General features: G+C 39.1%; 1 protein-coding gene across 3 annotated transcripts in view; it reads right to left on the bottom strand.

Moving 5' to 3' along the window:
* The window catches only part of TTLL5 (tubulin tyrosine ligase like 5), a gene marked incomplete at both ends in the record, with an annotated part of 224442 nt that overhangs the window by 130924 nt on the left and 74047 nt on the right, over window positions 1–19471 (bottom strand). For 2 of the 3 annotated variants that reach the window (XM_080707337.1, XM_080707338.1), the window contains 4 exons: window positions 4203–4294; window positions 4820–4933; window positions 16433–16527; window positions 17941–18002. In XM_080707337.1, the coding sequence (XP_080563463.1) occupies window positions 4203–4294; window positions 4820–4933; window positions 16433–16527; window positions 17941–18002 (363 nt within the window). Of the gene's footprint in view, window positions 1–4202; window positions 4295–4819; window positions 4934–13990; window positions 14033–16432; window positions 16528–17940; window positions 18003–19471 lie in introns of all 3 variants that reach the window. The other variant, XM_080707336.1, reaches the window with a different exon arrangement.

Genomic DNA, 19471 nt, shown 5'->3' with positions numbered 1-19471 from the left:
TGATGAATGACGTTAAAAACACAGAAAAATAGAGAACCATTTAAAATTATGAAGAGAAAGAAAAGTTTGAGCTGGGTGTGGTGGCACAAGCTTGTAATCCCCACACTTGGGAGGCTGAGACAGGAGGATCGCACAGGTTCGAAGCCAGCCTCAGCTACTTAGTGAGGCTCTCAGCAACTTAGTGAGACCCTGTTTCCAAATAAAGTATAAAAAAAGATAGGTCTGGGAGTATAGCCTGGAGGTAGAAAAGCCCCTGGGCTCCACACCCAGTACCACACACACAAAAAATGTTTGAAAAAATACAAGCACAGCTAAATTATTTATGATAAAATATAAGCCAATTTAAGAGGTAATGAGAGCCCCACAAAAACATAGGAAAGATGGGAACCAGAAAAATATATCTGAAGAAATAATGAACAAAAGTTTTCCAAATGTGATGAGAACTACAAGAACACAGTCTAATGTGGTTAACAAATTCTAAACAGAAGAAACATGAAGAAAATGACTAAGGCACATCAGAATCAAACTGCTGAAAGTCAGTCATAAAAAAAATCATAAAAGCAATCTGGGGGGAGGGGAAACACCATGCACCAAAGACAAATACAATAATTACTGCACATTTTTCATTAGAAAAATGCAAATTGGAAGATGATGGAAGATGTTTTTTAAGTACTCAGGAAAAAGTGTCAACCTTTATAACTAGTTAAAAAATTTTTTTCTAACATGAAATAAGAGCCAAGTGTGGTGGCACATGCCTTTAATTGCAGTATTTGGGAGGCTGAGACAGGAGGATCACAGGTTTAAGCCCAGTCTCAGCAACTTAGTGAGGCCCTCAGCAACTTAGGAAGACCCTGTTTCAAAATGAAATATAAAATAGGGCTGGGGCTGTAGTTCAGAGTGGAACATACCGGGTTCAGTTCTGGAAAAAACAAACAACAAAAATAAAACAAGACTTTTTTTTGATAAACAGAAATTGAGATAATTTGTTGCCATTAGATCTGCACTACAATAAATCCTAAAATCAGTTCTTCAGCTGGACATGGTGGCGCACGCTTGTAATCTCAGCAATCATGAGGCTGAGACAGAGGATCGCGGTTTGCAGCCAGTCTCAGCTACTTAGTGAGGCCCTTTGCAACTCAGTAAGATTCTGTTTTAAATTAAAAAAATAGGGATAGGGGTGTATCTTGGAGGTAGAATGCTCCTGGGTTCTGTCCCCAGTACCCCCCCCCACACACACACAACAAAAGTTCTTTAGATGAAAGAAAATGACAGATGAAAACCTGAATTGACATGAAAGAACAAACAATATTTAATAATGGTAATATATGTGTAAATATAGAAAACTTTTTTGTGTTTGTGGTACTGAGGATGGAATCCAGGGGCATTCTATCTCCAAGTTATATCCCCAGCCTTATTTTTTGTTCTTTATTTTTGAAACAAGGTCTCACTAAGTTGCAGAGGGCCTCACTAAGTAGCTGAGGCTAGCTGCAAACTTACCATCCTCTTGTCTCAGTCTCAAGTGTGCGCCACCACATCCGGTGGAAAACTTTTTGTTATAGTTAAATTTCCTTAAATAATAACTGGTTATTTAAATAAAAATAATATGCTATGGGATTTTATTATAGAAATAAAATGTATTTTAATAAAAAAGAATAGGAAGAATATTGGTTGTGAAATTTCTATATTATACAGAAAATACTATAATATTATTTGAAGATTACATTGATAAAGCAAAGATTTACTATGTCCTCTTAGGGCAATAATATTAAAAAATGGTAAAAGAGGTAGGAAAAATGAATCCAAAGTGTGTGTATGTGTGTCTATGTGTCTGTGTGTATTCACATATATATTAAACCCAATATAAAGCTAAAATTATAAAACTTCTAGAGGAAAATATAAGAGAAAAAGCTTTACAATGCTTAGGATGGCAAACATTTCTTGTATAGGAAATACAAAATGTCTAAACCTTAACAAAAGCCACTGTTATAAAAAGGAAAACCTAAGCCGGGCGTGGTGGTGCATGCATGTAATCCCAGCATTCGGGAGGCTCAGACTGGAGGATTGCGGTTTGCAGACAGCCTCAGCTACTTAGTGAGGTCCTCTGCAACTCAGTGAGACCCGGTTTCAAAATAAAGAATTAAAAATAGGGCATGAGGTGTAGCTCGGAGGTCGAATGCCACTGGGTTCTTCCCCAGACCCACAATAAATAAATAAATAAATAAATAAATAAATAAATAAATAAATAAACCTTTGCTTTAGACTTGGGAGAAAATATTCACACACACACACACACACACACACACACACATCTCAGAAAGGACTCGTACTGGAAGTATTAAAATACTTTAAAACACAATAATGAAAGATAAAAATGTTAATTACACGAATAGATGCTTGATATCATTATTCCTCAGATGAAAGCAAACTGAAACCATAGAGATATATGTTATAGTTAGATACAGAATCGCCCCCTGAGCTCATAAATTGGTGTTTGGAGTTAATGTACTTGAGTCATGATGGTTATACTCTCAGAGTAGATATAGCCATTGTAATGGGCTTATCTGGGTGGTGGCCTAGCCCATTAGGGTATGGCTAGAGAAAGTGAGTCCTGAGCTGCAGCTTTGGGGATTACATATGTTACCTCTTCCCCTAAGCTCTCTCACTTCTGGCCTCCTTGATGTGAGGAGCACAGCTCATTCATTCTTCCTCTCCCTCCTGCTGATGCTGCCAAGCCCTCACTCAGATCTGTGGTCCCCAGCCTAACACGGACCGAACCCTAATGTCACCAAAGAAAATTGTGAACACAAATCTTTCCTCCTCGAGTTGTATGGTCAAGCCGTTTAGACTATGCTGTGAAAAGGCTGATGAATACAATAGACTGACTAGCTCAAGCTTAAAAAGCATGACAACACATTGTGTTGGCAAAGACAGGGACCAACAAAAAATGCCTATGCCACTGGCAAAAATGTAAAATAACACTACCAATTATCATGTGACACATCTATTCCACTAGTGGGTGTTTACCCAGAAGAAGTGAAACCCGAAATGCGCACAGGAAATTGTACATGAATGTTCACAAGTAGCTTTCTTCAGAATAGCTGAACACTGGACACAACCCAAATGGTCCACAAGTGAATGGGTAAACAAATTGTAGACTATTCATACAACGGAACAAAACACAGTAGTAAGAAATGAACTACCAGTTCATTTTGAACTTACATTGTGATGATGATTTCTGACAGATATGTCAATTTAACTGCTCTTGTCACTACAATCAAGATATAAAATGTTTTCATCATCTCCATAAGTACTCCTTTTACTGCCACACTTCCCCGTGACCCCAGTCCTTAGAAAACAATACACTTAAACCCCCAAAAGAGTGCCAAACAGAAGAACCCAGACACAAAGTGTATTATATGACTCCATGTATATAAAATTCTAGAACAGTATAGTGACAGAAAGCAGTTCAGCTGGTGTCTAAGGCGTGGAGTCACGGGGAAGTTTGACCGTAAAAGGGGTACTTATGGAGAGGATGAAAACATTTTATATCTTGATTGTAGTGACAAGAGCAGTTATATTGGCATTCACATTTGTTAGAAATCATCACAATGTAAATTCGAAATAGATGCATGTTAGTACAGGTAAGCTAGATTTCAGGGATAATTAAAAATAAACAATTTAAACCAGGCACTGTGGTATATGCCTATAATCCTGGTTCTTGAGAGAATGAGACCGTAGGGTAGCAGGTTCGAAGCCAGAAGTACATAGTAGCCTAGTGAGACCCTGTTCTACAATGAAAAGTATTAGGGTTGAGGGTATAGGTCAAAGGTAAAACAAATACCTTTGAGTTCAATCCCCAGTACAATAAAAAAAAAAAAACATATTATTTAGGTACATACATAGATAATTAAGTATTTTTTAAATGAAAGTAATCATAAACATAAAATTTAGGACAGTGTCTAACTCTGAGTTAAGGCACTAGTTAGGTAGGAGGCAGGGAATAAAAAGAAGAGAGGAATAATATACAGGTGGGTAAAATTGCTATTGATGGCCTAGTTCTTGGGTTGGATAATATTCATCATGTTTTAAATTAAAAATAAAAAGGCACTACATGAGAGCAATGGTGACAGTGTGTTATGATTCTCCAAATTCTATGGACCTGAAGTACAGATGGAAATTTAAAAAAAAGGTAGTCACCTCACCCATATATCTCCCATGTCTCAGATGTAGGAAATATGCGAATAAATCCACCTCTCCGATCATTCTCTTCCTTTACCCTCCGTAAAACTTTGATCTAGATGAAGAAAGAGAAAATAAAATGAGTACCTGTTTTGAAAACTGGATCCATGTAGCTATCAGACAAAAGACAAGCATTCTGATCCAAGAATATGCAGAAGCATGCAAGTAAGAATTATTTCCACTGAAGCCGGGCGTCGTGGTGCACGCTTGTAATCCCAGCATCTGGGAGGCTGAGACAGGAGGATCGCGGTTTGCAGACAGCCTCAGCTGCTTAGGGAGGCTCCTCCTTACAACTCAGTGAGACCCTGTTTCAAAATAAAGAATAAAAAAAGTAGGGCTGGGTGTGTAGCTCGGAGGGAGAATGTCCCTTGGGTTCCATCCCCAGTACCGCAAAAAAAAAAAGAAAGAAAGAAAAAAAAAGAATTATTTCCATTGAAGATACTTTCTGAGAATTTTCTCCTATCTTGAATCATTCTCTTTTCCATGGAAGACATGAGTCTGTCATGAATATTATAAATTACTTGCTAATTTCCACTGAACCCTGTGTTAACCCAAAGCCTAGAAATGGAGTTTTCTTTACCTCCTCCATTGACAGACCAAGTACAGAACCACCTAACTTCCCCGGCACCTTCTCCCGGGCTGAGCCCACAAGGTTTTTCATTTCTGCATCGCTGGCAGAGAGTGGACGGGAACGCTAAAGAGGAAAGAAATGAAAGCATATTTAAAATGCAAAACAGTTTTCATCATCTGTCCTTGTTTCCCTCTGTTCATTCACTTAATTAACATCATTACCTTTTCTAACATGTAAAAATCTCAAATCTATAGCCCAGTTTCTGTAATTATCTCTTAGCCTAAAACCTTGGGAAACAGTTTAAAGCTAAAAAAAATTCAAAGGCCAGAGGAGAAGACAGAAGAGCAGAAAAATACTATGGGTGAGAGAGATACAAGCCAGAAAAAGAGAGGAATGATGTCCATGTATTCTCTAAGCTAGTACTTACTCTAATCTTGGTTTTAAAGTACATCTAATATTTCAGGGATATAGATAAAATCTGAAAACAGCCACATAGAGAAGTAAATGTGTATGTATTACATTCAGCACTAGGAAGGAGAGAAGAGCTGAGATATAAGACATAATACCAGGGAACAATCTATTTATTATGCCACAGATGGAAAGCCTGGGCCATGGAAAGTTTTAGAACTTCCTAAAGGGGGAAATGCTGAGAGTCATCAGCAACACAGAAGAGAGCTATGAGGAACAGGCTGAGGAAACACTGGATGCAGGAGGAAGTCAAAGCATGTGCAAGGACCCAGAGATCCAAAGAGCCAGGCTCTGTCAGCCTCTGAAGAATGATCAGGCATGTCCTGTGAGTACAAGGTTTTGCTGCTTCTGATGTCATGCAAGCAGAGAAACAGAAAGGCAGCAGTGGAAGTTAGACGATATGAAGCATGATAATACAATATTATCGAAACAGATGAAGTGACTAAGTGACTGATCAAAATAAGACAAATAAATCTGCCAAATAGAAGAAGTAAGAAAATAATTCTAGAATTGCAGCTGCAAATGTTCTTTTAGATTCCAAGAAGTTTCAACTGGGAAGAAGTCGTCCCATTGTCAGCAATTATGATTATTTTTATGTTTAGACTATCCATGGATGTTTGTGTCTCTCCATAAGTCCTACATTGAAGCCCTAACTCCCAATGTGATGGCATTTCAAGAGGAGGCCTTTGGGAGGTAATTAGGGTGAGATGAGGTCATGAGAGTGGAGCCTTGGTCCAACAGGATTACTTCCAAAGAGCTTGCTTGCCCCCATCAGCTTTCCCCCATGTATGGAGAAAAACAGGCGATGTGTGTATAAAAATTGTACCAGCCACCTACAATTCAAGATAAGGTCTCAGAGTTATGAGAAATAAACTTCTACTATTTAAACCACTTAGTCTATGGTATATTGTTTTGGTAGACCAAACAGACCAATAAACTCAGGTTTACAAAGAACCCCGAATGATTTTTACCTCTAGACACAGACAGAACAATTCACAATAATCTTCAAAGTTAATATTTGAATTATAAAAACTAGATTTTTTAGTAGGCAACTCCATGATAAGATCCCTACATAAAGAAAACCCACAAAGTCAACAAATGTAAGCAACATGTGAAGGCAAAAACTCTGACTTGTTTAGCTTTTACTGTGCTATCTCTAACATCTAGGGGAGTAAACGGTATAGAGTAAAACGATAAATATTTGTGGAACAATAAACAAATGTTGAGAATTAAAATTTGCAGAAGGATTTGGAGAAATATTTAAAACTCAAAAAAAATTTTTTTTTTTTTTTTTTTTTGGTGTTACTGGGAAGCCAGGGGCTTTCTACCTCTGGGCTATACTCCCAAACCTATTTTTTATATATTATTTTTGGAAACAGGATCTCACTAAATAGCTGAGAGCCTCACTAAGTAGCTGAGGCTGGTTTCGAACCTGTGCGATCCTCCTGTCTCAGCCTTCCAAGCACGGGGATTACAAGTATGTGCCACCAGGCCTGGCTATTTTAACTCAATTTTAACTTTAATCTCTATACACTGAAGAGCATAAGTTGAAATACGGGTGTAAAAAGAGTTGTTTAAAGAAGGAACTAATACAAGTAATATAACAATTTTTTAAATATTTACAGTATGTTTACTTAGTATATCATTTGTAAAAGGCAAAATATTAGTTGAATGGTCTGAGAACATTTTTCAAGAAAGGTTTGAAGGCTTTTCTACTTATTGTTTGACAACAACAACAAAAATTACCTATCTAGGGTGAAGTTGTTCAAACCACCCCCCCATGCCACTTTTGAATGGCATGTGGCTGTAACTGTCTTCTGTATTTCTATCTTTTTAATAAACTTCTTTAAATCTTCAGCAAGAGTCCGGGCTACTGCAATACTTATCCTTAGCTCAGGACAAGAACCCGCTTTTTTTTTAAAATCTTTTTCTGTTTTTTTGTTTTTTGGAGTTTTCCAAGAAATTATTCCCAGGGGCCTAACAAAGATCCCTGGGGACAGTTTCCCAAACGGTAACCCTCACCCCCAAACTGTAACATAATTTGGCGCCCAACATAGGGAAACATGGGGCACGTGGGTCAGTAATTTTCACAGGACATTTTGGCTAGTGGATAGCTGGACAGCAGCAGCTTTAGCTCCAGCTGTAGAGCTGTTGAGCTTAAAAACAATATCTATAGAGCAGCCTTTGCAGCACTGCATCTCTGAAAGTGAATTCCAGGGCATCTTGCCAGTGGCCCGAAAGCCACTGCATCTTGAAGGTCAGTAACCCTCCCCAAAATAGGACCAGATCCTGGCGAATGACTGGATTGCCAGCGACAACGGCCCTCTGGAACTGTGGAGACCTCCCTGCCACGGACTAGCTATGGCAGAATCTCCAGGGGAGGGGAAAATTCCCCATTAAATAGTGTAGGCATGATAGGCCCAATGAGTGCCCGTCCATTCTGCCCACATCCAAGATGAGACACTCTTTTAAAAGGCCTAAAAATCTAAAAAGAAAGACCCATAGCCAGCCTCCAGAAAGCTCCCCAAACAGGAGATGCCAGCCAGCACTCATTTCTAAAATGGTAGTGAGATTTTTCCTGTAGTTGGAAACAGATTCTAGGGCGATAAGCTAGCTTGCTTTTAATGGCAGCATCTAGGAAGTGTCACCCTTAGGAACACTGGCCAAGTGCATCCTGGGGGTCTATAAACTATGGCAGTTTGCAGTCCCCAGCAGCTCTGAAATCCCAGCAGCTATTGGAAGCCTGAATGGGTAAGCTTCTCCAAGAGCTCAAGAAACAAAACAAAACAAAACAAAACCTAGTCAAAAGTTTCAGCCAGATAACTAACTGCCAGGCAGGCCTGCTAGGTGAATGGCCACACCCAGAGGCACTGTCTGACATTCAACAGGCAGTTACAGCTCCATTTTGCATAAGAAAGCCCCCAGGGAAGTAAGCTCAGGAGGGAGCCACACCCAACTGTGTGGCAGCTCAGAATTCTTAGGTCCATCAAGATTGGAGAATATTTTCAGGGAAGCAAATTAATAAGATTTTTTTTTTAAATGGCAATATTTTCAGCTAGAAAACCTCATTGAGAGAAAGACAGGACAGGAGAGGGGTCAAATGCAGGGCAGAAGGGAGGGTGGCTAAAACTTCAAGCCTGCACTACCCTTCTGGTAGACTGTAAGGCCACTCTCACTGCTCCATGCATCCCAGCTGGATGCACCTGACTGGGGTACTAGCTTCAGGGGATGCAGGGAAACTCATCTGGACAGAGAAGGGCCAAGCAGCTCAATCGGACAGGGGAATATGGAGCAAGGGGAAAGGGTGGCAAAGCCCCTTCCCATTTAATACCCTCCCAGTGGGAGGCAAACTGATGGGAAATGAGGCCACCCTCAAAGCTCACACACACACAGGGTGCAGGGACAGGAAGACAACCTTCTGAGCACAAAATACCTCTCTCTGTCTTATATGGGATTCCAGCAATATCCTAAATGCTAGGGTAATTGGTTTTTGTTTGGAAAGCTCTGGGAAGGGGGAGGGCGACCTTGCCCAGGTAGGCCACTAAAACCCCACCCTTTCTCTCTCAGATGGGATCCCTTCAATCCAAAGTGGAAGCCGGATCTCCACTTGCATGTGTTCTCCAAAACTGGGAAAAGTTTGATCCTAAAACGCTAAAGAAAGCTCTCATTTTTTTCTGCACCCAAGAATGGCCACAGTTTGTGCTGGGGGACAGAGACACATGGCCCCCTCAGGGAGATTTAAATTATAACACCATTCAGCAACTAGATCTATTTTGTAAAAAAAAAAAGGAGAAAAGATGGATTGAAGTAGCTTATCTTCAGCTGTTCTTTAACCTCTGAGACTACCCAGATAAGCCTCCAATGGGGAGAAGGGAGTTTAAAGTTGGATTTATCCATAAGCAGCTTTTACGGTCTGAGTTTAAAGCTATATCACCAACTCAAACAATAAGTGCTGGCATTCTTAGTTAATTCTTTACCCAGTAGAAGAGGAGGCCATCCTCAAGACAAAGTCTACTACTGCAAGCTGCCAAATCGGTTTGATAGGGTCTTGAAAAGGGAAAGACATACGGGCAAAAGCCATGAAAGAATTCTTGCCGAGCACAGAAGCCTAGGCTCAAGTCTTTAGGGTTGGAGAACAAGGGCATTTCTGATGTAAATGCCCTCAACCAGGAGGCCAAAAAGGGCCTTCTGAGGCCTGACTCATAGGACAAGGGGGACCATTAAAGGACTGAGTGCCCCAAGTTCCGGAGGGAACTGGGGTCCCTAGACCTGGGTTCCCAGTGACTCTTCCCAACTCCCTAAAGAGCCGTAGGCAATCACAGTGAGATCTCAGAGGCCAGGTTTAAGGCATTACACTTCTTTCCCGGCCCAAGATCCAAAAGTTTAGTTAGGGTGAAAGGCATATAAGGCCAGCCCTAAAGCATCTCTTTACCCAATATTCAGCCTGCTGCATCCAGGGTGACCTTCCATTCTCCCATTCTTAGCCATACCAGAGATTTCAGCTCCTCTGCTAACAAGGAGATATAGTGTAAGGAAATCAAAAGTTTGGTTTTTTTTCCCCCTTTTGCTGGCTGCACTAAAGTAATTGCTCAAAGATTTTTTTTAATCTCAATGAGTCTTATCTAAAATGGTAACTTCAGAAAAGTTGTCCAATTAGACCCCTGTGAGATGTGATTAAATAAAGTTATTTTCTTCTTTGACCCCAAAGGCACAACAAATTAAAAGGTGACTCGATACATGGGATTGCATGAAACTGAAGAGCTTCTGTTCAGCAAAGGAAACTGTCAAGAACCTCAATCGAGAGCCAACAGAATGGGAGATTTTTGCCACCTACACCTCTGATAGAGGACTAATATCTAGAATATACAGAGAACTCAAGAAACTCAACACTAAGAAAACAAAGCATCCAATAACAAAATGGGCCAGCGAACTAAATAGACATTTCATGAAAGAAGAAATTCAAATGGCCAATAAATGCATGAAAAAATGCTCAACATCACTGGCAATCAGAGAGATGCAAATCAAAACTACCCTGAGATTTCACCTAACTCCAACTAGAATGGCAATCATTCAAAACACAAACAACAAATGCTGGCGAGGATGTGGAGATGTGGGAACTCTGAAACATTGTTGGTGGGGTTGCAAATTAGTGCAACCATTTTGGAAAACAGTATGGAGAATCCTCAGAAGAATGGGAACAAATCTACCATTTGATCCAGCAATACCACTGTTGGGTATCTACCCAAAAGAAAAGAAACCAAACTACCAAACTAATGCATGTGTATCTATGTTCACAGCTGCTCAATTCACCCATAGCCAAACTATGGAACCAGCCAAGATGTCCATCAACAGATGAATGGATTTTACAAAACTGTGGGATATGTATACAGTAGAATTTTACTCAGCCATAAAAAAAAACTCAATTACATCATTTTCAGGGAAATGGATGGAACTGGAGGACATTATGCTAAGTGAGATTAGTCAGTCACAAAAAATAAGAAATCAGATGCTTTCCCTAATATGTGAAAGCTAAGAAGAAATGGGTCATAGGAGGAACTCTAAATGCAAAAGGAAATCCTATAGAGGAGCAAACAAGATAACCTAAATGAGGGGATGGGAGGGGGGGGAAAGGAAATTCTCTAAAACACACAATGTATTTAAACATATCGAAGTCAACCACTAAGCCAAGCAAGGGAAGGAGGGATGGGGAGGGAATGGGGTGGGAATTGGGTAGGGGTTAAATCGGTGATGTGTACATGTATGTACGCACAAGTTTTTTACCCCAATATGATGTATGAATATAATGCACCAATAAAAAATTTCAAAAAATTAAAAAATAAATTTAAAAAAAGAGATATGAATTATCTGGAAATTTGGAATAAATATAAGTCAGCAAATCTGAGACACATGCATCTTCTTATTATGGGTATTGGCTTTAAAAACAAAAAAACTTACCAAAACCACTTGAAATTATATCTGAAAAATCATGGAGAATGGAGAAAGTACAGAGGATTAGAAAAAAAAAATTAAATGAGGTACCAGTCTTCAAAAATATAAGAAGTATGCTCTTCGTGATTAACACCTGGTCTACCTCGAATCCCTAGTAAAATAATGGAACAAATATTAAAAGAAAAAATTCATAAACATTTGAAATTTAATGGGCTCATGAAGGACAGTAGTATGGAGACTGTTTTATTTATTTTAAAACATGCTTTAAATGTCTGACTCTTAGAACAAAATTAACAAAAGAGGGGACTACAGTAGATATATTTAATACCTTTGGGTTTTAGAGAAGCATTTGAGAATATTTCATAAGATATTTATTTTTTAACATTTATTTATTTATACATTTTTGTAACATTTATCCATTTTTCATAACATTTATTTATACAATTTTTGTTTTTACTTTTTTTTTTTTTTTGGTGGTACTGGGGTTCCTGGAAGCCCTTCTAACCTCCAGGCTACACTCCCAGACCCTATTTTATATTTTTTGAAACAGGGTCTCTTACGCCAGCGCGGCTGGCTCCGAACCTGCGCGATCCTCCTGTCTCCGCCTCCCAAGCACGGGGATTACAAGTGTGCGCCACCACGCCTGGCAAGATATTTATTTTAAATTCTATTTCCAGTCAGGGGTTAATGCCATAAGACAATGAATAGAATATACTGACAAAAAAAAAAAAAAGTTCAAAGCTAACTGTAAGATAATATAAATGGCAGTGAATGAAGTTAAGGTGTAATTTCCAGAATGGGTATTAAGCAACACTATTAAGACATTTTATTAATGTCTGGAAAGAGAAATAAACAATACAAATAAATTAACAAAGTAGTATTTGTGGGTGATAGTGTGAAGAACAGCACTGTGGACTGAAGAGTATCAGAATAATACCAGATACTGACAATAAAAAAGGGGAAAAATGAGGCTCCGAGTGAGGGGCCGGCTCTTCAGGGATTGAACCATGCACACAGCACTAAATATTTTACATATGGTCCATCCTTTTTCCACCAAAACTTCATGTATGTATTATGATCCCCCTTTGGCAGATGGGGAACTGAGCCTCAGCGAGTTAAAGGAACTTACCCAGGGTCTTAGCACAGATCAAATTTAAGTCTGGGTACATCTGTGTCTAAAGTCCATGTTCTTTCTATAATACCAGGCAATCCAATCACTGATGGGTAGAAATTTGAACCATAGACATTTTAGGGAAAATAAACATGGAGATATACATTATGGATTCAAAAGGAAAAGAAAGATCAAGGATAAAACTAGTAAAAAAACTTCATAATGAAAACATGACGTAGTCTAAGTCATCAGAGCAGAAATTTCTTTCTTTTTCCCTTCTATCCTCTCCCCTGCACTTCTCTCTCCTTTCCCTTCCTCCCCCACTTTTTTTCTGCTAGTTCTCATGAAACTACTGCAGAGTTGAATGTCACATTAACAGAAAGACAGTGACAAGTAGAACACTGTACCGAATAGGAGTCAAATAATTCAACATGTATAAAGGTGGATGAATAAGGCCAGAAAGGCAGAAGGACTAGAGAGACACCCTGCTCTCAAAGAAGCTACTGTAACCTATAGCAATTCAAGAAAAACAGCTAGATGTAATGGAATTAAAACAGACAAAGGGAAATTAAGATTAAAATTGTGTATTTGACACTTTTGACATCAAACTGAGAAGGCTACGAAACAGCATGTTTAAGCAGATTTAGTTCAAGGAATATTAAGAATGTAAGCTCTTTGAAGTCAACAGCCTTATTTTTTGTTTTGTTTTTTCCATGGATAATAGCCAGCATATTTAGGTACTTAGTAAATATAAAACTATATGTGACAAAGTTTTGAGTTCTACCATCAACACCAAAATGTAAAACAAAAACTTACAGAAGCGAATTAACCAGTTGCTAGACACAAGATGAGGCATCCAGTATGCCTCTTTCACTTCTTTATAGACTATATAAATCATTTTATCAGAAGTAATAGTTAACAAAGTTACAATCAAACTTTTAAACGTGCCAAAAACTGCATCGGAAAACAAATGCTGATAATAATATACGGAGTTTTTTGCTAAATAACTAATAGTTGTAGTGACACTTATCTCCCAAAAAAGCAACAGAAAGCAGGAAGAAGACCCACACTTCTAGCCTATTACTCCAAAAGCAACAGTTAATCTCAAATACTACAGACAAGAACAGTAAGAGAAAGATTTATTTTTAATTTAAAGGCATTATCTAAAATACTAATTAATTGGAGGTTTCTACGATTCAAGTACAAACCACTCCATATATGAAATGTCATGTTAAGGAATTCAAATATAGCCCAATGTAAAAATGTTAATATCAAGCTGCTGATAACCGTATGTTTCATTACAATGTCTGAACCAAACAAAATTCATTTGTAGACTGCAATGTTTCTTTTCTAAAATATTTTGGTCAACGTAATTGGATATGACTCTATGCCCTGTTCATCATTTAAATTCAACTGAGTCCAATCACAGCACAATCACTATGAGGAAAAGAGGACTCGTAAGCTCCTGTATCTTCTCAATTCTTCTATAAGCAAGAAGATCTCTGTGCATTCCCTTTCACCTCTTTTTTTTAATAAGCTATGCAAAAAGCAGACATATGACTATGTACTGTGGATGGCTAAAGCTAAAAGGTTTTCCATTCATGGAAAGGAAATAAAATTTGAATGAAGTCTCCCAATGATCCAGAACTTACCTGTGTGGTATTTGATGATTGAAACTGTGCAGATACAGGGCGCTATAAGAGACAGAAAAATGGAATAAAGCCTTATCTTCTCCTAACATGCCTACATTTTTCCATCCTTTATATCTATGATATATAAAAGAAAAAAATAATCTCCAAGTACAGACCAAATGCAAGAGTCCTACACTTTGCAACTGGAAAGTTATTATTTTTCATGCTGTTTTCTTTTCCACCATTTGTACTCCAGCTGCAGGTTCTCACCACTGAAGGCACAATCCTACTGCCAGACACCTTAAGATCCTAAAGCTAACCAGTTTACCTGACAAATTAGTTTCACACAGTACACATAAGTCGTCGACAGTGCCTTTATGTAAGTGTAGGCTGAGTACAGATTACGTTAAGCCACTACTGTTGGCAAAACAAACAGACTATGAATATCTGAATTTTGACTCATCTACTATTTGCGAAGAATTGTAAATAAAAGTTGACCGGCAAGCTAAGAAAAGGGATGCACTCATCCAAGATTGGTATACAGCTACCCCTAAAAGCAAAACTCGGCAGAAATATTCACAATCCTTTATACATAATATTGTGACTCTTGCCACAGATGCTACATGAAACAATTTGTAAAAGAATGTGATTGCCCAATTTAAATTCTCCTGGTACATCTAGGTTAATTCCCTACTTTTTATGATTAAAAATTAAAGAAATCCCTTTGATCTGTGATGATGTACTAATCGAGCACAACTCTGTTGCTTGGTTTTATTTTTAATCCAAGATAGTAAGTACCTCTTAAAATACAGTACACCCTGTCTTACATCAAAACATGAATTAGGGAATCATTCCAGAGCAGAGGGACACAGACAGGCAGCACAAAGATTAATTCAGCTCAAAGATATGTTGTATTTGGCCTGCAAACTTGTTATTGTTAATGAATTGTCAATAATTAAAAGTAAGAATTCTGATTTCTCTTGACAACAGGAAGACCTCAGCCCCTTGGCACATGCATGCATGGCAGCAATTAGCTAAAGCACTTTCAGTCAACAGCAGGCCCTTTTATAGGAGGCCTATCCTCTCCAGCTGGCCTCTGTCATGTCACTCTAGCATCATTATACCTGCCCTGTTTACTCATTTGTATTCCCTGCCTGTAGCCTAAGGCCTCTGAGTTTAAACAGTAGTATGTGAGCATGACAAACAGAAATATCACCACTCTAAATGAGACCAGCAAGCACAAGGAAAGGGAGGAAAAGAAGAGGAATTAAAGGAAAAGGGAGGCAGAAAAGAGAGGCATGGAGGGCTGACATGAAGGCGGGAGAGGGATCAAAAGGAGAGGAGTAAAAAAGGAAAGAGAAGAGGTAGGAGGGGAGAGAAAGAAGCTATTTCTGCTTTTAAAGAACTTACAATCTTAAGCATACTGGATGATTTAAACGCAACAATCAATGAATACAAAGTAATGTAAAACCAAACAAGTAAATAATGCTGAAATGAAATGATAAAGTCAATAAAGAGTCAGAAAAATTTGATAAGAAAAGATCTCCAAAACTTCTGAATAGGTAAGGTAATCATACCAAATGGATAGAGAGGAGAGAGGTGTAATCTTGTGTGCATGTGGTACTGGGGATTGATCCCAGGGATATTCTACCTCTCAGCTCCACCCCCATCCTTTTTTATTTTGTTTTGAAACAGAGTCTTACTAGGTTGCTGAGTGTCCTACTACAGTGCTGAGGCTGTCCTCAAACCTGGATCCTCCTGTCTCAGCCTCCCAAGTACAAGGATTATAGGTGTGCATCACCACACCTAGCTGGAGATTTTTAAAACGAAGAACTAAAGGCAAAAAAGCAGAAGTGGAAACTTGCAGTGTGGAAACAGGCAGAGACTGAGGAGATGACGGGACGGACAGACAGGAGGGTCACTGGACTGGCTTGACTGCAATGACAATGCCTAGCACACAAAGGCCAGAGCAATGCTTGAGCAAATGAGATTTGCTGTGACAAGTAAACTTCTTCAGTTGTTGGTTTCATTTAGAGAGTCATTTTGAAGAGAATCACACATCAAGAAGAAACTATTTCAGTGACGCATCTTTACAAAATTAGTCTGAAAATCAGAAAGAATGCAGTAATAATTAAGAATTAGTAGGTTCCCTCTCTACTTTGTTTATGAGGAAGTCAATCGGGGGGGGGGGGGGAGTATTTTAAAAAAGAGATAGAGAGGGAAAAGGAAAGGTACTGAGAAAAAGAAGCCAAGAGAAAAGACAAAACAAAAGCAGGAGTGCGTTTGTGGGACAGGGACAGCGTAAGCTTGCAGCCACAGCTGGATGCGAGCACCTCCCGTCTGGCGGACTCCCAATTCTCCTGCCCTAAGTGACCTCACACCCACTTGCTTCAACGCCTTCACTACATCAGCTGCCACTTCCTGGTAAGTCTCCACTGGGCTCCGCGCTGCTGGATTGCTTACCTGAGGTTTCTGGAAAGGGTTTCGCCTGGAAGACTCAAAAGTGGGATAAATTGGCCGAGTTGTTGCCCGCTGGGCAGGATCTTGGCACACAAATCCTGAATGGGGAAGGGGCAACGTTAAAATGTGACATTTTCTGAGAAACTAACCAGCAGATTTGGATGCGCTTTTAGATGTGCAAACTCAGTGTCACAGCCATAAATATTACAGAATTCCATTCACAAGAGAATTGTGCTGGTTGGGTAGCTGAAATGTGATTTTGATTGAGAAAGAGATGTAGTTTCTTAATGAATCCTGAATAAACCTGCAAATCACCACTTTTTAAAAGACACATAGCTAATAATAAGAACAAGTTATTTTAAAGTGGCGTCCTGAAGCCGGGCATGGTGGCGCACGCTTGTAATCCCAGCATTTGGGAGGCTGAGACCGCAGTTTGCAGACAGCCTCAGCTACTTAGTGAGGCTCTCTGCAACTTAGTGAGACCCTGTTTCAAAATACAGAATAAAAAATAGGGCAAGTGGTGTAGCTTGGAGGCCAAATGCCCCTGGGTTCCATCCCCAGACCCACAAAAAATAAAATAAAATAAAATAAAATAAAATGGAATAAAGGAAGAAAGAATAAGAAATAGGGCTGAGAGGTAGAATGCCCTTAGGTTCCATCCCCAGTACCGCAAAAAAATAAAATTAATTAATTAATTAATTTAAAAAATAAGGTGGCTTCCTGAACAATGACTAGATAATAATGTTTTTACAGGGAATCCAAAAGCAAACGAGCAGTCTTGTGCTGCTACACGATCTACTTCTAGAATTGCTGAAGGTGGTTCATTGGTAACTTTCAAAATGGCACTTGTACAGTATCTATCCCTTAAGAAATAGGATTTCAACTAATTCCACTTTACTTCCTAAAAATAAGTGGATTCCCATCCAAAAAGAATAAAGTAGCTAAGTTTTTTAGTATTTGCTGGTACATTAAGTACTAGTTCATCTCAAATACATTATGCCTTTTAGAGAAATTTTTAAAAATGACAATAAATCCACATCATACCCACCTGACTGCCCATCTCCATTTCAAAGTTTTGGCTTATCTACCTAAAATGGGATTTCTTCCCTGGGCTGCTCTGGTTATAACTACTACAGATGTGATCATGTTGAGACCAGTAGAAACTGTCTGGCAGAAATACAGCCAGTCTCCTTTGGAGCAAGGCTTCTTCAGTGGCTTTCATTTTCCCAGCTCAAACAAAAATATACTTTCTGCAGATCTTTGCTTCATTTTCTCCTTCAGCTCCTAATTCCTGTGCCCCAGGACTCAGCCTTAGCTGTGGTTCAGCCTCAGGACAGGATGGAGCCATGGGGAGTAGAAACACATAAACACTTCCTTAAAATATAAATTTTTAGTATAAAACATTCAGCATGGCTTACGAACTGCCAACTGGCAATACCTATGGAGCCTGACAAAATGAATGCTCTCATTAATTTTTATGTCGATCCCATTCAGAAAACACTTCTACTCACCTACAACAGTGAACATATCTGAAATCATACTGGCTTTAATCTTTAGGTCCAGAGGTGCATCACTAACAAAACAGAGAAAGAAAAGAAAAATTGATAATCTGGTGGGTTAACAGAAGAGCTGCCACCTATGGGGCTCCAATACAGCAAAGTTGCCAAATGTCAGTGAGAAGCAACATACAAAGCACATAAAACCCATGGAAAAAGAAAATGAAATCAGGGTAAAAAAAACTCATCTTCCTTAAGGCAGACCCATAACAAACACATTGATTCACTGACAGGCAACCTTTTTATTCCACAAGGTCTTAGCAATTCAAATTGTGCACAGGTCAAGAGTAGTCTTTCATTATCACTGTGGATTTTAGGGGTTTAGGCTTTTAGAATGGTCTTTCATGAGTTTGCCTGTCATTCAAATTGTGTTTTACTGCCACAACAGCTGAACCACATTTACATGGCAAGACAAGAAACTTGGGCCAGCTGGGCATTGGTGCTGCACACTTGTAAACCCGGTACTTGAAAGGCTGAGACAGGAGGATCACTGGACCATTTGAGGACAGCTTCAGGAAGCAATGAGACTCTCATCAACCTAAGGAGACCCTATTTAAAAATAAAAGTAGTAGAGCCGGGCGTGGTGGCGCACGCTTGTAATCCCCGCGCTTGGGAGGCAGAGACAGGAGGATCGCGCAGGTTCGAAGCCAGCCGCGCTGGCGTAAGAGACCCTGTTTCAAAAATATAAAATAGGTCTGGGAGTGTAGCCCAGAGGTAGAAGGGCTTCCAGGAACCTCAGTACCACCAAAAATAAATAAATAAATAAATAAATAAATAAATAAATAAATAAATATAAAATAAAAGTAGTAGAAATAGGTCTGGGTATGTAAATCAAGGTAGAATGCCCCTAGGTTCAATCCCCAGTATCCAAAAAACAAAAAACTTTGGCCATAATTTTTTGTATGCTTTTTAATGATCTTTTAACTTTATTAGCAGCTACTAAGCTATGAGAAACCATTAAAAAATATTAAAGTTGCTTAAAACATGTATGTACAGATACACTACACAGAAGCAAAATTACATCTGATTCTAAAGCCAAAACCCTATGGGAAGAATGTCCTTAGGTAGGTGGCAAAGGAGCACAGACATTACAACAGTAAGAGTCTCATCCACCCAGGAAAGTAGTGAATTACAGCTACATGGGCACTAAAAGTTTGAGGTCAGTTCTTAAAGAGTCCCTTAATCATGAAGTTTTCAAATGAAAGCAGGCACCCCTCTTCTCCTGTAGGCGTTCCAGCTCACTACTCAAGAGACTGGAGCACTTCTATTAAGGCAGCTGGAAGCTGGGCTGAATGGTGACTTTGCCCGCCATGTGGCCCATCCTCCCTTCATAACATTCTAAGGGGAAAAAACACATTTCCACAGTGCTGCCCTCTGAGAAAAGGGAAAGACAGCTCTCAAAATAAGGCAAAAGCCACAGAGGGCTCCCTGAGAATTCAGGGCACTAAGAGAGGCCTTAACTTTTTCGAATTTAACTTTGTACTTT

This window comes from Muscardinus avellanarius, assembly GCF_963383645.1.
Source record: "Muscardinus avellanarius genome assembly, chromosome: 12".
Classification (NCBI taxonomy): domain Eukaryota; kingdom Metazoa; phylum Chordata; class Mammalia; order Rodentia; family Gliridae; genus Muscardinus; species Muscardinus avellanarius.
This window is presented reverse-complemented; position numbering and strand designations above follow the sequence as displayed.